Source organism: Hypanus sabinus, unplaced genomic scaffold, assembly GCF_030144855.1.
Source record: "Hypanus sabinus isolate sHypSab1 unplaced genomic scaffold, sHypSab1.hap1 scaffold_107, whole genome shotgun sequence".
Taxonomy (NCBI): Eukaryota; Metazoa; Chordata; class Chondrichthyes; order Myliobatiformes; family Dasyatidae; genus Hypanus; species Hypanus sabinus.
The window spans coordinates 977,889-998,461 of record NW_026779125.1 but is presented as its reverse complement, the minus strand read 5'-3'; the positions used below and the strand labels follow the sequence as shown (position 1 = coordinate 998,461).

The following is a 20,573-nucleotide window of genomic DNA, read 5'->3' as shown; positions in this document are numbered from 1 at the left end:
ACACTGGAAAAGGCCATTCACCTGTTCTGTGTGTGAGAAGGGGTTCAGTCGGTCATCCCACCTGTGGACACACCAATCAGTTCACACTGGGCAGAGGCTGGTCTTCTGCTGAATTTCTGGGAAAGGATTCACTCTGTCATCTGACCTAATGGCTCACCAGCGAGTTCACACTGGGGAGCGGCCGTTCACCTGCTCAGTCTGTGAGAAGAGATTTACTCAGTTATCCAACCTACAGAGTCACCAGCGAGTTCACACTGGGGAGAAGCCATTCACGTGCTCAGTCTGTGAGAAGAGATTTACTCAGTTATCCAACCTACAGAGTCACCAGCGAGTTCACACTGGGGAGAAGCCATTCACGTGCTCAGTCTGTGGGAAAGGATTCACTCTGTCATCCACCCTACTGGTACATCAGCGAATTCACACTGGGGAGAAGCTGTTCACCTGCTCAGACTGTGGAAAGGGATTCACACTGTCATCCCGCCTACTGGTACATCAGCAAATTCACACTGGGGAGAAGCCGTTCACCTGCTCAGTCTGTGAGAAGAGATTTACTCAGTTATCCAACCTACAGAGTCACCAGCGAGTTCACACTGGGGAGAAGCCTTTCACCTGCTCAGTCTGTGGGAAAGGATTCACTCTGTCATCCACCCTACTGGTACATCAGCGAATTCACACTGGGGAGAAGCTGTTCACCTGCTCAGACTGTGGAAAGGGATTCACACTGTCATCCCGCCTACTGGTACATCAGCAAATTCACACTGGGGAGAAGCCGTTCACCTGCTCAGTCTGTGGGAAAGGATTCACTCTGTCATCCACCCTACAGAGACACCAGCGAGTTCACACTGAGGTGAAGCCATTCACCTGCTCAGTCTGTGGGAAAGGATTCACTCTGTCATCCACCCTACAGAGACACCAGCGAGTTCACACTGAGGTGAAGCCATTCACCTGCTCAGTCTGTGGGAAAGGATTCACTGTGTCATCCATCCTACTGGTACATCAGCGAATTCACACTGGGGAGAAGCCATTCACCTGCTCAGTCTGTGGGAAGAGATTCACTGACTCTTCCACCCTACGGAGACACCAGCGAGTTCACACTGGGGAGAAGCCATTCACCTGCTCAGAATGTGGGAAGCGATTCACTCTGTCATCCACCCTACGGCGTCACCAGCGAGTTCACAGTGGGGAGATGCCGTTCACCTGCTCAGTGTGTGGGAAAGGATTCACTGACTCTTCCACCCTGCAGAGACACCAGCGACTTCACACTGGGGAGAAGCCGTTCACCTGCTTATTCTGTCGGAAGAGATTCACTCAGTCATCCACCCTACAGAGTCATCAGCGAGTTCACACTAGAGAGAGGCTCAGAATGTGGGAAAGGATTCACTCAGTCATCCCACCTCTTGGCACACCAGTCAGTTCACAGTAAGGAGAGGCCATTGTTATGAATCCTTTGGTTTTGATTGCTGTAGACTGTCATTTTAAGAGAGAGAGAGAGAGAAATTAAGAAGGTGAATCAGTCTGACTTGCAGCTTGTTTACATTGCTCGCAGCTTGTTTAGTTTTAACTGAGGACACAGACACTCAGAGTCAGACGGAGACAAAGGAGGAAAAATGGAAGGATCAAAACCAGGGAACTAGTAGCCAAGGATCACTGTTTGGAACTTTCCTTCGCTCACAAGGGTGGGCTAATTATCGATTCACCGTACATCGAATGTGTGGTTGTCACCTCATTTGTTCCACAGGAGTGGATCTGATTTGGGATATCCTGTGGAGACAACTTATGTGTTAACCCTTGCCTGGCTGTGGCGTGGTCATTCATTTGATGATACCCCTTATGACAATTCACTTTAGGTGATAATTCGTATGTACATTTGTAAAGATGATGGATAAAATCTAGAGCGACTGTTCTCTCTTTTTACCACCATGGAACCTGTGGAATACAACATAATTGCCTTCTCTCAACATTTACCCTGGATTACAAAAATATCTCTCTCACATCACCTATTCTGTGAATGAATTGAACTTTAATACTTTAACATCTCCAGACTCCAAGCCTTGTTTCCCCTGAGCTCAGAAGTTTGGGAGTTATATTTACACACATACATACACATAACACTCACGAGGAAATCTGCAGATTCTGGAAATACAAACACAAAAAAAATGCTGATAGAACACAGCAGGCCAGGCAACATCTATAGGGAGAAGCACTGTCGACGTTGTGGGCCGAGACCCTTCGACAGTACTAACTGAAAGATAGTAAGAGATTTGAAAGTAATGGGGGGAGGGTGAAATGCAAATGATAGGAGAAGACCTGAGGGGGTGGGGGTGAAGCTGAGAGCCGGAAAGGTGATTGGCGAAAGTGATGCAGAGCTGGTGAAGGGAAAGGATCATGGGACGGGAGGCCTTGGGAGAAAGAAAAGCGTGGGGGTGGAAGTACCAGAGGGAGGGGGAGAACAGGTAAACAACTAAATATGTCAGGGATGTGGTAAGAAGGGGAGGAGGGGCATTAACAGAAGTTAGAGAAGTCAGTGTTCATGCCATCATGTTGGAGGCTACTCGGCCGGTATATAAGGTGTTGTTCCTCCAACCTGAGTTTGGATTCATTTTGACAGTAGAGGAGGCCATGGATAGACATATCAGCATGGGAATGGGATGTGGAATTAAAATGTGTGGCCACTGGGAGTAGTCTTTTGCTGTTGGTTCATTTCTAAACCATTATGGTTTGTAACAAAATGGGGCTGTGTCTGGGATATGACAAATTTAAGGATTGATTAATTATCAATTTCATTGGGGAAATCCCTTTTGATTTACTTGTGTGTGGAAAACCAGCAGCAATGGATGTTGATAGATATCTGGAAGTGTGAACCTCTCAGGCATTAGAGGACACCAGAAGGATTGAGTTGTTGAGTATTGCTAGAACGTTAATACTTGCTAAGGTGAAATTGACAATGAGGAGGGCACAGATGCAGAAGATAATAGCTGAGCATTATGTATCTGAGGATGTGTTTAAAGTGAAGGAGTTGGAGGTGTTTCCTGAAAGTAAACCTCGTGAGCTTGAGCTCCAGTAGAAGTTAGAAATATTAAAGATGGAGGCTCCAGAAAGGCAGAGGCAGTTTCAGGCTAAAGAGGCAGAAAAGCAGACAGAAAATTCTCTTACAAAGTGTAATTAAGGGGAAGGCTTAGCAAGCCTATTCTGCTTTGACAGTTGCTGAAGCAGCTTATTATTTACTTATTTATGCTGCCCCAATCATCGCCACTGGGCTATAAATGTGCAGGAGCTGTGTGTGGTTCAGTGTTTTGCTCAAGGACACACAAGCTGCCTCGGCTGAGGCTCGAACTCATGACCTTCAGATCGCTAGTTCAACACCTTAACCACATGGCCACGCATTATGACCACACATTATGACCTAGTGAAACAGGCTGTGCTCAAAGCTTACGGGTTGGTCCCAGAAGCAGACAGGCAAAAGTTTAGAAATTTGAAGAAATCTGTGAACCAGACATACGGAATTTGCTTATGAGAAATTTGTGTCTATTGACTACTGATGCACATCTGAACATGTAAATGATGATTTTAACAGCTTGAGAGAGTTGGTTTCAATTGAAGAATTCTGAAGGTGCGTCCCTGATGACATAAAGACGTATTTAGATGGAAATGATGCTGCCACTCGGCAGGAATCTGCTGGATTAGCAGATCAGTTTGCTTTAACTCATGAAATTATTTTTACGCTGAATAAGAGTTTCCAAAAGGCACTTGTCAAGTTGTGGGTAAACCTAATGAGCTCACCCCAGTGGCCTGAACCTGCATTCGGTGAACCCTTTTCCAAAGTTATAGTGGATTGTGTTGGCCCATTGCCAAAGACTAAAGCTGGCCATCAGTATCTGCTAACTATTATGTGTACTACATCCAGATTCCCAGAGGCAATGCCTCTCAGAAATATTAAAGCTAAAACTGTGGTGAAGGCTCTTACTAAGATTTTCACTTTATTCGATTTGTCTAAAGAAATACAGTCTGATCAAGGATGTATTTGTATATCTGCATTATTCAAGCAGGTAGTTTATGAATTGGGAGCAAAACAGATTGCATCATTTGCATACCATCCGGAACCAGAAGGGGCTTTAGAAAGATTTCATTCTACCCTCAAAACAATGATTAAGACATTGTGTTGAAAATGGAAAAGACTGGGATGAAGGAACATATTTGCTTTCATCCACAGAAATAGAGTCAGTGCAGGAATCACTGGGCTTTGGTCCATTTGAGCTTGTATTTGGTTGCAGAGCGAGGTGCCCTTTGACCTTGTTAAAGGTACAGTGGATTGATGGGGATGTACATGTTAACTTGTTAGACTGTGTTTTGAAGTCCAAAAATAAACTACACCAAGCCTGTAGTCTAGCGAGACAAATCTTAAAGATTTCTCAAAACAAAATGTTGGTTTGATAACAGCGCTCGCGAAAGAAAATACCAGGTGGGGGATAAGGTGCTTGCCTTATGTTGACGAATCCACTCCAGGCGAAATTCAATAGACCGTATGAGATAGTCTCTCAAATTAATAATGTGAATTCTGTTATTAAAACACCCGACTGACGTAAACTAACACAGGTGGTGCACATAAATATGATAAAGCCTTTTTTGACAAGCAGGCACCATCTGTGAGTATTGTTGTCAAAACAAATGAATCTGGTAACCCTGAGAATGAAACAATAGACTCGTCTGAGACTTTTCACAAGCCAAACGTGGTCCCAGTTAGGCTAATGAACTCGGTTGTTCTAGAAAACATTGATAACAAGTTGGCTCATCTGCAGCCAAAGCAACAACAACAGCTGAAGGAATTAATTCTGAAGTACAAAGATTTATTTCCCGATGTTCCCAAGCAAACCACGGGCGCAGTACATGATGTAGATGTTGGTCAAGCCAAACCGATTAAACAACACCCACTTCGCATGAACGTAGACAAGTGTAAATTGGCTGACCAGGGAATTGTGTATATGCTGGAGAATGGTATTATTAGGCCTTCAAAATGAGATTGGAGTCACTCTGCATTATTATGCCCAAACATGATGGTAGTGTTAGATTTTGCACTGATTGTAGAAAGGTAAATGCAGTAACAAAAACTGATGCCTATCCTATCCCTAGGGTGGATGATTGCATCGATAAGGTTGGAATAGCTAATATCTTACAAAGATTGATCTGTTGAAAGGGTATTGGTGTGTTCCATTGACGGACAGAGGTAGAGACATTTCTGTGTTTGTGACACCATCTGGGTTGTATGAATACAATGTTTTGCCTTTTGGAAGGAAAAATGCTCCAGGAACATCCCAGAGAATGATTGATTTTGTAATTCGAGGGTTAGAACACACAGATACCTATATTGATGACTTAGTTACAGGGAGTGGCACTTGGGAAGAGCATATCTCTGCAGTAGAAAAGCTATTTGACAGGCTTTCTTAGGACAACCTTACAGTTAACTAGGCTAAGAGTGAATTTGGCAATGCCAGTGTGACCTGTCTTGGCTATGTTGTACGTCAAAGCAAGTTGGCTCCTGTTCAGGCAAAAGTCCAGGCAATTTCTCAAGTTCCTATTCGGAGTGCTAAGAAGGCTCTTAGAAGGTTTCTGGGAATGGATGGATATTATCGTAAGAACTTTGCTGCTATCGCTCTTCCTCTGACTAATCTCCTGAAGAAGGGTGAAAAGTTTGTTTGGACCGAGCCTTGTCAGAAGGCATTTGATTGATTGTTATCAGTATTTCAGATTAGGCCAATCAATGTAGTGCTGACAGCAAATTTAAATAGCAGATTGGAGCTGTGGGTGGCAACACAAGTCATGGGTGCACAGAGAGTAAAGGAGGGCGCCAAAGAGACAACCCTGTGGGGTATGTGTGCTGAGGGTCAGAGAGACAGAGGAGATGGAGCCCACTCTTACCACCTGCCAGCGATCTGACAGGAAGTCCAGGATCCAGCTACACAAGGCAGGGTGACGGCCAAGGTCTCTGAGCTCCTTGCCGATACTTCATGCCTTTGTATGGCTACTGCTCTGCCCATGACTGCAAGGAACTGCAGAGAACTTTGGAGAGCAGTGAACATCAGAGAAACAAGCCTCCCCTCCATGGACTCTTCCTACACTTCCCCTGCCTCGGAAAAGCAGGCCATGTAACCTCATAACCTGGACATTCTTGCTGCAAACCCGCTCCCACATTGGCAGAGAGATACAAAATCCTTAAAGTGCGTAGCACCAGGCTGAAGGACGGCTTCCTGTCTGTGGTTATAAGCCAAATGAATGATAAAATGGACTCAACCTCACAATGTAACTGGACGTGACCCTGCACCTTATGTCTATCGGCACCGCACTTTCTCTGCAGCCATAATGCTTTGTTACAGTGATTATTTTGTTGTATATCAGCTCAATGTACTGTTGGAATGTATCAATCTGTGTGGATGGTACATCAAGCAAGATTTTCACTGTAGCTCAGTACATGATGATAATAAACAAATTTCCCCATTTTAATTGTGTGGAAATATTAGACAGACTGAGCTTCTGCTCTGGAACCACAGAAGGAAACTGAACTGTTGTCATTTCTGTGGAAAGCAAATATATGGAAAATACCTCAATCTCACATTACGATCTGCAGTAACTGGGATCAGGTGACCGGTGGTGGGTCTCCCATATCAATATCAGAATCAGGTTTAATAGCACCGGCATGTGTCATGTTGTCCATGCGGTAGCAGCAGAACCTAATTCATAATAGTTTTGAAAAATTGTGATTTAAAATAAGAATATACATATATATAGTACAAAAATAGAGAAAAAAGTAATAAGCTATTTTAATTGTGTGGAGCAATTTGACTGACTGGGTGTTGCTTTGGAAATTCTGAAGTGAAGCTGAACTAAACTTTACACATTTATGAGAAGCTCAGAGAAATACAAATGGCTAAATTCTCACATAAACGGGTCAGACACCCAGAAACATTGGCAGCACTTCAGCACCTCAAAACAGTGGAATGAAACATGCAGAAACTATTGCAGAGAAAAAAAAAACATTGTCCACGCACAACAGAGGACGTGACAGATCCGGATCTCACTGCCTTGTCTGAACGGGGAAACATGAAGCTACATGTACACGTAGAGCAGTGACCCGCAGATGCTGCAGATCTGCAGAAAAACGTGAACAGGAACCGGGATCAGGTGACGGGTGGAGGGACTCCCTCCTGAACTGGTGACTCTGCTCCTCGCCCCTCACATGCTGCCCGACCCATCCACCGCATTCCCCACATTATTCCATATCTACCCCAGATACAAGATTATTTTTCCACACCGTATCTTCCCCGATCCTTTTCCCTCCACCTCCAGGTCACAGAGTCAGCGGCTCATTCCTATCCAGGTCCAAAACATAATTCAGACGCAAAAAGGAAATGTTCACGTTTCATTTAAATCAGTTCAGTGTTTATAAACACTAATTTGTATTCACATTCCTCCAGAGCCTTGCTGGACAGGAACACTGAAACATCAAGTGAGAAACAGCAGGAGGCAATTCAGCCCCTTTAACCATCAGCAATATGGCGGCTGTTCACCCATCTCAGCCCAATCCTCATTTCCTCGATCCCTTCGGACTCCACACATCTGCCGGCCTCTGTTTTACGTGCGGACGATCACTGAGTCTTCACCGCCCTCTGTGGAGGGGTTTTATAAACATTCACCACCCTCGGAATGGAGACATTTCCCCTCATTTCAGTCCCGCACAGTCTATCCCTGTTTCAGAGACTGGGATCCCTGGTTCAACCGGTAATGATGTTGTGAATTTCAGTGTGTTCACCTCTCAGTCCTCGATTCTCTAAATGAAAGGGTTATCACATTTGATCTTTCCTCATATGATGACCCCACCACCCCAGGGATCAGTCTGGTGAATCTTCATTGCACTCTCTATAACAAATACTCTCTAACCTCTTTGTTAATCCTCTGTGGAATTAATTTCCATCTTCTGCAGCCTCGTGTTGCCCAACCACTCACCTCCCACCCCTGTCACTATTTCCACCTTCCCACCTCAGTCTCTTGCCCACCTCCCCCCCTCACCTGGATCCACCTCTCTTGCCCCATCCCCACCCCTCACCTCTTTTCTCTGACTATTTCCCGTCCACTCTCAGTCCAGAGGGCGGGTCTCGGCCCGAAATGTTGACGGTCCATTTCCCTCCACAGATGCTGCCCGACCCACTGAGTACCTCCAGCAGTTTGTTCTTTGGTCTGTATAACCCGTGTCAGTATGGGGAGCGGGATTTTACACCATATTCCAGGTACAATCTCAACAAAGCACAGATAATTATCACTTTACCCGGACCATTGGCCCCGCTTGCAGGGCAACAGTCTGCCGGTGTTTGCCCCCAATGTGGTGAATCCCTCTGCTCGGCACCACCGTGTGCTCAGACATTTCCACAGATGAGCCCCTCCTGTCCCCACCGGGACAAACATCCTGTCCGCCCCCTCTCTCACCATCTTCATCCTTTCAGTAAAATCCCTCCCCGGGGAACCGGCATCGAACCGACGGGCCGAGCGGTCTCCTCCTACCCCTCAGCGATACATCAGCCTCCGGCCGCAGGAGAAGCTTCACAAACGCCCCAACTTCCCTCGGAGGGAAATGGAAATAAATCAGAAAGCGGACATTTACTTTGAGGTTTTCTCCGCTCTGAGGAGGCGGTCGGCGCTCGAGCGGGAGACGAACTCAGCGGGGTAACGCCCACTCGGCATGTCCGCCTCCGGGACTGGTTGTAACCTGTGATTGACATCGCTTCGCACCAATGGGAATAGCGCAGCGCCTGAATCCTCTGTTGACAGCGATGGGGGAAGGGGCTGGTCACGTGATTATTAGCCCAGCCGTTAAACCGATAAAGCTCGAGCACAGCAGCGCGTGGGTGACGTAAGACACCGCGCACGTGAGGGCAGATCCCGGTGTGGGGAGCCCATGTGTGACGTCAGGCGCGTGGGAACTGTGTCTGACGTCACCTGTGGGCGAGCGCTGGCATTTAAAAGCACCTTAATGGTCTTTTCAGTGGGACAACAACATTAATCACGGGTTTCATCACTGAATCCAGGGTTGTGGGATGTAAAGTCCCCTGTTATGTGTCCGGCTGTGCCGTGTTGTTGGTGGAGTGGGCAGCGTGGTGTTTGTCTCGATACGGGTCACAACACCAGAATTGCCAGCGGGGTCCACACACGGTGTATTAGTCAACAGAAAACACTGTGTGTATTCTCAAGTGAGGAGTCTGTGTGGAGATGCAGCTTCCCTGGAGGTGGACGAAAGAGGACACACCAACAGGTGGAACCAGCTGCGGGAAGACATGATTTTTCAGGTCTGATGACGAACTGAATGTACCATAACCTTCAGACTGAATCAGAAAACCATCCTTGCGGTGATTGTTAATAAATCGTTAATTTACCATGTCCGGAGCGGTGGATCACACAGCACGGGAACAGGCCTCTGGCCGGCCATACCTGTTCTGACCATCCACTCACTGTCTACACTGGTCCCATTTATCAGCACTTGGTTCACAGCCGACTGTATCTCGGCAGTTTCAATGTTCATCCTCTTCGTAAATGTTGTGAAGGGACCTGCCTCCACCACCACCTCGGGCAGTGAGTTCCAGATTTCAGCTACCCTGGTGACACCGGCTCCTCCGCTGTTGTGCGGGGTAGGGTTGTTTCCTTTGGGGGGGGGGGCTCGATGTTATTGTTCCCTTTTGTCCAGAGGGGTGGGGTTTGTAGATTGATGATCGGGATGCCGTTCTTTTTTTAAGCTGGGGTTGGGGTGGGAGTTTGATTTTTCTCTCTGAACGACTTTCATGCTGGGACTCACAAACACAACAGCTCGTTAGTGCCGCTGTATCTGTCAGTTCACCAGCGCTTGAATGTCGCCGATCCTTGAATGTGGAGGCGGAGATGCTGGAGAAGTCAGCGCCCCACTCGCGACAAGGAGAGCCCGATCACGTGTCCATGTCCGTGATGTGATTGGATACATCGCCATGACGTTCCGAGCAGTGAGATATCATTCCCTGGATCTCATTTTGGAAGGGATTCAGTCGGCCATCGCAGATTCACCGACAGCTTCGCACTGGGAAGCGGCCGTTCACCTGCTCGTGTGTGTGAAGAGACTCATTCAGTTCACCCACCTTGTGATGCTCCGGTGAGTTCACAATAAATAGAGGCCACATTTCTGTCCGGAGTGAGCAAAGAGTTTTACTCAATCATCCCAGCTGCTGCAACACCAGCAACTTCACATCAGGGAGGAAGTTCAAATCAGCTCCGTGTTAAATGTTTAACCATCACGGTGACTGAAGGCAGCTGCAGGTTCATGAGGGACTGTTACTGTCAGATTCTGCAGTTCTTGCGGCTGCTCATCGCACCCAGGACTGAACCCTGGTCACTGAGCATTGGAGGAGTCGGTTCTGCTGATGTTAGACTTAAACTAGTCTGGTGTTTAATATTGTGGAGCTGTGAAAGATAAATCAGCTCTGTATCAAATCCCGTGTCTCAGGTTCTTATCGTCTCTAACACACTCACAATGTACACTAGAGTGGCCACTCTGTCCATCTGGTCCCTGCCCATGTTTCTGTTCCATATCAGTATATTAAAATCTACCCCTGCCGTTCCCCCTCTCACTCTCCCTGTGATGACAGGTTACAACTAGTCACCGCTCCGTGGGATAGGAGATTTCTCTTGAATTTCAGAGAATCATAGAAATCTACAACACATTACAGACGCTTTGGCCCACAATGTTGCGCCGACCATGTAACTTACACTAGAAACTGCTTTAAAATTACCCTACCGCATAGCCACCTATTTTCCTAAGCTCCGTGTACCTATCTAAGAGACTCTTAAAATACTCTATTGTATTCGCTTCTGCCACCATAGCTGGCAATGCATTCCACACAAACACCACTCTTTGCTTTAAAACCTTAGCTCTGACATCTCCTCTGTACCTACTTCCAAGCAGCTTAAACCTATTCACCCTCGTGTTAGCCGTTTCTGCCCTGGGAAAAAGCCTCTGACTATCCACACGACCAATGCCTCTCATCATCTTATACACCTGCATGAATTTCCTGCATGATTTTCTCCGGGCTGAACAAGACGATGAGCTCACTGTGGTTGTGACGTTGTTCAGGGCTCCGGACGAAGTTGGTTAAACTCCTTCTTCTCCGCTCTTTTCAATGTTTTGTGTCATTTTCACCTATTTTAAAGGACTGTGCCTCAGACAGCTGGGTTGTTGCAATTTTTACGTACCAGCAGCAATAGATCACTAACGGAGTCTGGTTTCGATGTTAAAACCACTCTCTTCATTAGTATCTACTCCAAATCTAAAAGATTGAACGAAATAAACAGCAATTAACGGTGTTGTACGTATTCCAAACTATTGGGAAACAATACTTAAAGTCTTCAGATGGTAAAGTGGAAAAGTTCAGTAATCGACGGAACAAGCGAGTGAGAGGAGAGATTTGTAAATCCACACGAAGATGTAGAGAGAAGGCAATTACGACGAATTCCACACACATTCCACGCTGGGTGAACGAAATAACAGTCGCCGAAGATCTTATCCGTCGATTAGTTCCGAAATACACTTAGAAATATCACCAGGTGACAGTCACAGGAATATCTTCTTCGGGTGGTTACCACAGAACACCCCGATTCCGGGTAAGGGAAATCCACACATATGGATTATACGAAGTGACAGTCACACATCCGTTGTGCACTGCGTGCCGATGATCAACCCAATCTTTTGGGCATAGCAGTGACAAGCTGAAGTCTCTCTCACTCTTCCTCTCTTCCTCTCCCTCTATCTCTCTCTCTCTCCCCTCCCTCTCCTCCCCCCTCTGTCTCTCTGTCTCTGCTGCAGCGCCTGTGTGACGTCACAGACCCGCCTCACTCAGGCACTTAAAGCGACACTCACAGTAAACGAACCTGCGGTCTCGTAACACAGTGCACCTCTAAAGTTTGACAGCAGACTGGCGAGTGAAACTTCGATGGTGCAGAGTCAGAAACCAAAGAGTTGCCAGCCTGAGTCAGGCTTTGCGGCTCCAGAGAGAGAATGGGTCTGGAGTTTACGAGGAGGAGGAGAGGGAAGAAACAGACCAACAGGATATGGCTACAAAAGGAATATCAGAAAAATTTGGAAAAAAGATTGCTAGTTTCTGCAAAATACTGGTGGAAATCAAAAGATTAGGCAGCAACTGTGGAGAGGAATAAATAAACAACTTTTAGACCGAGCCTCTTCAGCATGCCTAGACTGTGGACTCCACTGCTTAGTTACTACCTGAACTGCAGAGCTCCCCCAGCATTTTGTGTGTGTGCGTCTCTGTATGTCCAGCCACTGCAGAATCTCCTGTGTTTTATACTTGCATTTTACATTGGCATTAGATACACGTGGATATTGAATACATTGTTTATGTGAGCCGCTTCCTGCGTTAAAAATGCTTCAGATTTTTTCTATATACCCGAAAAAAAAATGAGATATGGACATTGAATCGGTGCTTCAAGAACTGTTTAATGGCACCGGTATTACCCAAAAGGCCCTGCCAGAATAATTCTTATCAGGCACTGAAGCGCTGATGAACTGCGCAGGCGTCAGGCTGACGACGTCCCCGAGTATCACGCATGCGCGCAGCACACGAGGCCTTGAAAATGTCGGTTGCAGGTAAGAGCGATTCTCCGTGTTTTTATCTTAAACACCGACTTCGGGATAATTCCTCTGAATTTCGGACACCGTGGGCAGCAACCCCGGGACAGTCCTGCCCTCTTCCCTCTCTCTCAGCCCCACGATCCGTACACGGGCCCCGGGGAGCTCCCGGCCGCTGAGGGAATGGGAACCGATGGATCTCTCAGACAGAGCTGAGCTCCAGCTATCTAAATGCAAGGATTAGGAACTCGGAGAAAGGGAACAAAATCTTTTACATCACCCATCTGTGGACACTCTCTGGAGGTCTAAGATTCGTATGTTACACGACCGCTGGACTAAGTGTGTAAATGTTGGAGTGGACTATGCTGAAAAATAGATGTGCTGGATTTTCTAAAATTGACTCCTTCTTCCTTAGACCACAACCTTATCTGTCATTCCTTATTTATTTATTTATTTATCTATCTATCTATCTATCTATCTATCTATCTATCTATCTTATATATGGAAAAGCAGTATAACATTAGATGATCATCAGCATAAGATGAAAGTTTAAACCTTAGCCTTTGTTTTAAATTAGTACTTAGTCTTTTCTGTGATTAGAAAATCGGAATCTTGGTTAAATTACTGGACATAAAGTATGGTGAGGTGCAGTGCTAGCATTGTAGATTAGCAAAGATTCTACTTTGGATTAGACTTCCAGAGCACAGTTAGTGGATATCCACAGGACAGTACTGTCGAAGACTAAGACAGTACTTCCAAATAGAATTGGAAAGGAAATGAGAGTGAATTTTTGCAGTGATGCAGGGCAAGAGAAAAGGATTGGAGTTGAAGGGATAGTTCTGGTTGATGATCTCCTTTCATGCCAACAATAATTTTATAAAATTGTTCTGTGATTCTGTGTGAAGCTTTCCCTGGTCATTTGCCAGCTCTTCTTGTGATTCTGCTCCTAAATGTGAAAACTTGGGGAAGTGAGTTTAAAATTATGCCATTGAACTGGTTGTAAGAATGGACCACACCTATTGGTCCTCATTTGCTTTATTCGGAGCCTTGTCAATAGCATGAATAACTGAATAAACATTTCATTAGAACGGGGTAGATTAAACTGAATATATAGGATCTTTAAATTATACCCCTTCCCACTTAATATTTTCACTGGAAAAGAGATGTTGAAATTCTAAGTAATCCTGACTAAAGTGTAATATGGTTTTAAAAAAAAGCTCAAGGTCAAATAAGTGTGAAACATCTGTCGAGCATTTTATAGGAAGGGACATTAAAGACATTCATCATTCATGCTGATTTTTCCTCCCAGCACTGCCGCAAATACACAAACCACTCCACCTCCCTTCAGACCTTCTCCATGCTGTGCCTGATGAACCAGCCAAGATTAGCAGTTCACCATCTGTGGGAAAAATTGAATACAAATACCTAATAAGGTTGGGATGTGTACATTTGTCTCCCAATTTATGATGTAGGAGCATTGATATTATGCTGCTTTGTGCGTAAAATATACAATCCTCTTTGTTCAATTCTTTATTAGCTAGTGAACTTACAAGTTTGCTTCAGGGAGTTAAGCAATTTAATTTTAAACAAAAGCATGAATTGATAAATGTTACCAATTTTAAATAGCAAAAAGTTTATAGTATTTTTTTCCTGGGAAAAAATAAAAGGGGGAAAAATAAGACTTTTGGTCAGAAGTTTGAATAGTATTATGATGTGACTGCATTTTTCGAAAGAAAAGAACAAAAATTGTAGATATCCAAATGCAGAAAGGTTAATTCTATGTTAAACTTGTGAATTAGGATTAAGAGATGCAAGATAATGTTAATTTAATAAAATAATTTAAATCCAATTAATGCTTTAAATCTGCAGTATACGTTCAAGAATGCATTTTAGGTGGCTCAACACCTCATGCAGGTCAGTCAGGTATCTCTGCTCCCTTTAAACTTGCACGTTTCTGTTTCCCAGATGACTTTGAAACTTACTTTGACCTTATTTGCACATCATTCTAGAATGTGATGTCTAAAAACAGTGATTTGGAAGTGAGGTATGATGTATTAATAAGAGAACATCTAATAATACAGAAAATCTGCTGGTCCGACACCCAAGACCCAACCATGGCAGGTTCACTAAGTTTTACTGTGGTTCGTCACATGTTTGGAGGGCTGTCGCCTGAAAGTAATGATCATTAATCACCATCAATGTTACATAGTTCACACTGAAAATAAAAGCACAAGGGAGAAATCGGCCTCTGCCGCACCTTTTTTTCAGAGTGCTCAGTGGTTCATTTGAAATCAGGTACAGAATTTTCCTGCACTTCTGATGGGAAATCTGTTGGATGTGTTTCTGACAAACATAAACCCAAAAAATGTAATGAGTCAATGCACCAAATAGATTGAACGCCAGCACTTTTGAACATTGTGTTTCAGCCTATTCTGTTTCAATCTTTATGAAATGTGAAATAATATGAAAGGTCTAGAACTTGATAGAGGGCTAAAAGATTACGAGAGGCATAGACAGGGTGGATAGTCAGTACCCGTTTCCCAGGGCACCAACAGCAAACACCAGAGGGCATATGTATAAAATTAAGGGAGGGAAGTTTAGGGGAGACTTCAGGGGTAAGTTTTTTTTTTACACAGAGAGTTGTGAGTACCTGGAATGACTTGCTAGGGGTGGTGGTGGAGGCTAAAACATTAGGGGTATTTAACAGCCTCTTGGACAGGCACATGGATGAAAGAAAAATGGAGGGTTACGGGGTAGTGTGGGTTTAGTTCTTTTTTTAAGGTTTATATGGGTTGGCACAACATGGAGGGCTGAAGGGCCTGTACTGTGCTGTAGTGTTCTATTCTATGGCTCTAAAATCTTTTACATCACCAGTTGAGAAAATCATCTTTGTTCTACCTCCAATCACAAAGAGGAATTCTGCAGATGCTGGAAATCCAAGCTACACACACAAATTGCTGGAGGAATTCAGCATTAGTACTCTTTTCCATAGATACTGCCTGGCCTGCTGAGTTCCTCCAGCATTTTGTGTCTGTTGCTTGTTCTACCTCCTCTCGGTCTGCATTTTTCTACCAGTGAGAACACGCTTCCACCAATTCTGTCTGGCTACGTAATGATATCAAACACCTTTGCCCTGGGCAACAAGTAGCTTTCACATCAGAAATGTGCCAGACTCCAGGGAGACGGACTACTGTCCTTAAAGGCAGTATTCCTTGGCCTTACCATCACTGAGTTCACCACTGTCAGTCACCTGGGTGAGACTTCAGGGGAAATACTTATGTACAGTACCGTCTGTATTGTTGCTGGAGAATTTTCTAGTGGGAAGAAGTGGAGTGATATTTGGAAATCTGAAATTGAAAGCATCATTTAGCAAGAAAATCACAAATAGGTGGTTTGCAAAAGCTGTGGCGAGTAAATCCTTCATTAACCTGTTACATAGGTTGTGTGAGAGTGCAGATGAACTCAATCAAGACTCAACCAGAGGAGATTAAAGATCTTACTGACAGTGACTTGCTCGCTGTTGAAATGAATATCTCTCTATATAAAATTCAGTTTGTACATGTTGTTGTCACTGGGTAAAAATTGTACAGTACAAGGTTTTTGCACACACTGGTCATTACAAATTAGAGGGGACATTGGTGGGAAGGCGGGGAGACCTCCAGTGTCCCTGACGCCCTCATGTAGAAGGTGTATATCCAGCTGCACTTTAAGGAGTTGGAGCTGGAAATGGATGAATTCCGCATCATCCAAGCGTCAGAGGGTGTGATAGGTATGACGTGCAGAGAGGTGAGTTGTACCCAAGGTGCAGGACACAGGAAACTGGGTGAGAGTCAGGAAGGGGAATGAGGTTAAATAGCCATCGCCGAGTACTCTTGTTGCTATCCCCCACAACAACAGGTGGACACTTTAGAAACTGTTGGGGGGAATTACCTGGCAGAGGAAAGTCAAAGGGGTGATAGGGGATTTGTTAGTTAGTGGAACAGAACTAGAAAGGGATGAATATCCTAGTGGCAAGGCTTGCTGGTGCTCCCCTGTGGGGTGGGTGGTTAAACTAAAGTTGCAGGGAGGATTGGAGCCAGAATGACAGAACAGATAGTGGAGAGGTTGAATTGAATCGAATTGACTTTATTACTTACATTCTTCATACATGAGTTGCAGAAATCTTTATGTTACGTCTCTGTCTAAATGTGCAATGTGAAATTTATAATAGTTTATAATAAATAGTATGTACAACAGGACAGTCAGGATAAATAAAAGTACAATTGTATCAGCATGAATTAATCAATCAGAGGGCCTGGTGGAAGAAGCTGTCCCTGGGCCTGTTGATCCGGGCTTTCAGGCTGTGCTACCGTTTCCCAGATGGTAGCAGCTGGAACAGTTTGTGGTTGGGGTGACTCTGGTCCCCAATGATCCTTTTTACACAGTGGCCCTTTTTACACACCTGTTTTTGTCAATGTCCTGAATAGTGAGAAGTTCACATCTACATATGCGCTGGGCTGTCTGCACCACTCTCTGCAGAGTCCTGCAACTGAGTGAAGTACAGCACCCATACCAGGCAGTCATGCAGCCAGTCAGGATGCTCTCAATTGTGCCCCTGTAGAAAGTTGTTAGTATTTGGGGCCCCGTCCCACACTTCCTGAACCGCCTGCGGTGAAAGTGGTGCTGTTGTGCCTTTTTCACCACACAGCCAGTATGTACAGACCCGGTGAGATCCTCGGTGTTGTGTGTGCCAGGGAACTTAAAGCTGTTCACCCTCTCAGCCCCAGATCCTGGGTCAGCCTGTCTCCATTTCTCCTGTAGTTTACAGCCAGCTCCTTTGTTTCAGTGACATTGAGGGCAAGGTTCTTTTTTTGACATCAAACAGATGTCATTCAGACCTCAGGACATGAAATTATGATATTGTAGCCATTACTTGGACTTGCTTGCGCCCAACAGTCTGATGGATTTCAAGGAACAAATCTGTAGAGAGATTGCGGACTATGCCAAGAAACAAAGGTTGATAAAGTGAATGATTTTAACTTTCCGTTTATTGACTGGAATCCTAGGCTGTAAAAGGACTAGATGAGGTACAACTTATCAAATCTACCTTAATCAGTATGTAAAATTCCCTATGTAGAAGTGTGCAATAAGCTATTGGGAAGTGATCTAGGGCTAGTGACAGAAATTAGTGTATGGGAACACTTTGTATCTACTGATCATGAGATTCCAAGTAAATACAGAAAAGCAGAGGCCTAGACCTCTCTTGAGATTCTAAATTGGAGAAAGGCCAATTTTTTTATGATATTTGCAAGGATTTGACAAGCGTTAATTGGGACAGGATGTTTTTTAGCAAAGGAGTACTTGGTAAGTGGGAGTTCTTCAGAAGTGAAATTTTAAGGGTGTAGAGTTTGTATGTGTCTGACAAAATAAAAGTTGAATGGTAACGAGTGCAGGGAATCTTGGTTTTCAAGAGATATTGAGGCCCTGGATATCTCGTTCCTCTAAGTGCCGCGGACTGTTGGGTGCAACCAAAACTCATTAATGACAGCCATTTCATAATTCCACTCCCAAACTCATCTGACTTTCCTTTAGTTGTCTTCTGTTGGATTCTGAAAGCTTCCTAATGGTCCTTTGCTCTTTTGTTTGCCCTCTCCTCTGCTTTTATGTTGGTTTTGGATTCTCATTTAACCCACGGTTGTGCCCTGCTGCCTTTCCAATGCTTCCACGTCTTTGGGATGTATCGATTTCTCAGCTCTCGAATTGCTCCCAGAAACTCCAGCCATTGCTGCTCCGTTGTCACTCCTACCTTTTCCCTTCCAAACAAGTTTGGCCAGCTTCTCTGTCACAGAAACATGAAGAAGTTCAGTGGAGAAACAGGCTATTTGGCCCATCTAGTCAATGCCAAAAACATTTAATCTCTCTAATGCAACTACCTGCACCGGGATCATCACGCTCCGTACCCCTACCATCCAGGTACCTGTCAAACTTCTCTTAATGGTGAAATCGAGCTCATATTCTCCACTAGTGCTGACATCTCATTCTGCACTCTCACGACCATTTCAGCAAAGAACTTTTCCAAATGTTCCCATTAAATTTTCACCTTCCCCACTTACCCATGACCTCTGGTTGTCGTCCCACCCAACCTCAGTGGAAAAAGCTGCTTGCATTTACCCTATCTATACCCTCATAATTGTGTTTACTTCTGACAAATCCTCAGAGCAATGTAAAATTTCCTTGTTTATGTTTAGAGCCTTTTTTAGGTGTATAAGATGATGAGGGGCATTGAGTGTGTGGATAGCCAGAGGTTTTTTTCCCAGCGTTAAGATGGCTAACAGGATGGGGCATAGTTTGAAGGTGCTTGGAAATATATGCGGAGGGGATGTCAGGGGTAGGTTTTTTACACAGAGAGTGTTGGATGTGTCGAATGCACTGCCAGCAGCGGATGTCGAGGCGGATACAACAGGGACTTTTAACACTCTCTTAGATAGTTACATGGAGCTCAGAAACATAGAGGACTATGCGCTAGGGAAACTCCCGGCAGCTTCTAGAGTAAGTTACATAGTCGGCACAGCACTGTGGGCCAAAGGGTCTGTAATGTGCTATAGATTTCTATGATTCTATGAAATTCAAGGGAAATCTCCAAACCCACGGAGTGGTGACTAGTAGTGAATAGTGGGAAAGTTACTGGAACGTATGTTCAGGAACCGGAAATATAAGTATTTGGATAGATGTGGACTGATTAAGTATAGGCAGCACGGCTTTGTGCATGGTAGGTCATGTCTAACCAATCTCATGGAGCTACTCGAGGAAGTTATCAGGAAAGTGGATGAAGACAAGGCAGTGGATGTCGTCTACATGGACTTTAGCAAGGCGCTTGACAAAGTCTCATATGGGAGGTTGGTCAAGAAGTTTCAGTCACTCAGCATTCAAGATGAGATAGTAAATTGGATGAGACACTGTCTTTGGCAGTATGGTAGCAGATGGTTGCCTCTCTGACTGGAGGCCTGTGACTAGTGGTTGCCACAGGGATCAGTGCTGAATCTGTTGTGGTTTGTCATCTAGATCAGTAATCTGGATGATAGTGTGGTTAACTGGATTAGCAGATTTATGACTGGTGGTGTAGTGGACAGCGAGGAAGACTATCATGGCTTGCAGTGCAATCTGGACCCCCTGGGAAAATGGTTTGAGAAATGGAAAATGGAATTTAATGCAGACAAGTGTGAGTTGTTGCACTTTGGACTGACCTACCAACAGAGGTCTTTCACAGTGACTGGTCGGGCACGGAGGAGTGTTGTAGAAGAAAGGGACCTGGGAATATAAGTCCTTAATTCACTGAAAGTGGTATCACAGTTAGATAGTGATGGAAAGAAAGATTTTAGCCCATTGGCTTTCATGAACCAAATACTGACAATAGATGGATATTATGTTGACTTGTAAAAGAGGCCTAATTTGGAGTGTTGTGTGATGTTTTGGTCACCTACCTACAGGAAAGATTTAAAAGAGTTTCAGAGATTTCAGAGGAAATTCACAAGGATGTTGCCAAGTTTGGAGTACTTGGTTATAAGGAAAGATTGAACAGGTCAGGACTTCATTCCTTGGAATGTGGAAGATCGAGGTGAGATTTGATTGTGGTAGAGGGGCACAGATAGTGTAAATGCAAGCTGGCTTTCTCCACTGAGATTGGGTGGGACTTCAACCAGTGGCCAGGGGTCAAGGGTGAAAGGTGAAATGTTGAGGGGAACATGAGGGGAATCTTCTTCACACAGATGGTCATCTAGGTTTGGAATGAGCAGCCATCCCGAGTGGTGCATGCGAACTCGATTTCAACATTTAAGAGGTTCATGTAGGTACCTGGATGGTAGGGGTGTGGGAGTGGCAGTTTAAATAGTTCAGCACAGACTAGATGGCCCAAAGGACCTGTTTCTGTGTTGTAATTTTCTACAAGAAC

The 20,573-nt window shown here is 44.7% G+C and overlaps 1 protein-coding gene and 1 pseudogene across 1 annotated transcript; both read left to right on the top strand.

The window, feature by feature from the left end:
* Positions 1 to 793: 793 nt before the first annotated feature.
* LOC132386228 (zinc finger protein 664-like) lies at positions 794 to 6,382 on the top strand (the record flags this gene model as incomplete). Its single annotated transcript, XM_059958508.1, has 1 exon — positions 794 to 6,382. A coding segment is annotated over one exon (630 nt), but the record flags the coding sequence as incomplete, so codon positions are not given.
* A 6,219-nt stretch (positions 6,383 to 12,601) lies between these two features.
* The window catches only part of LOC132386227 (zinc finger protein 721-like), a 61,004-nt pseudogene continuing 53,032 nt past the window's right edge, over positions 12,602 to 20,573 (top strand).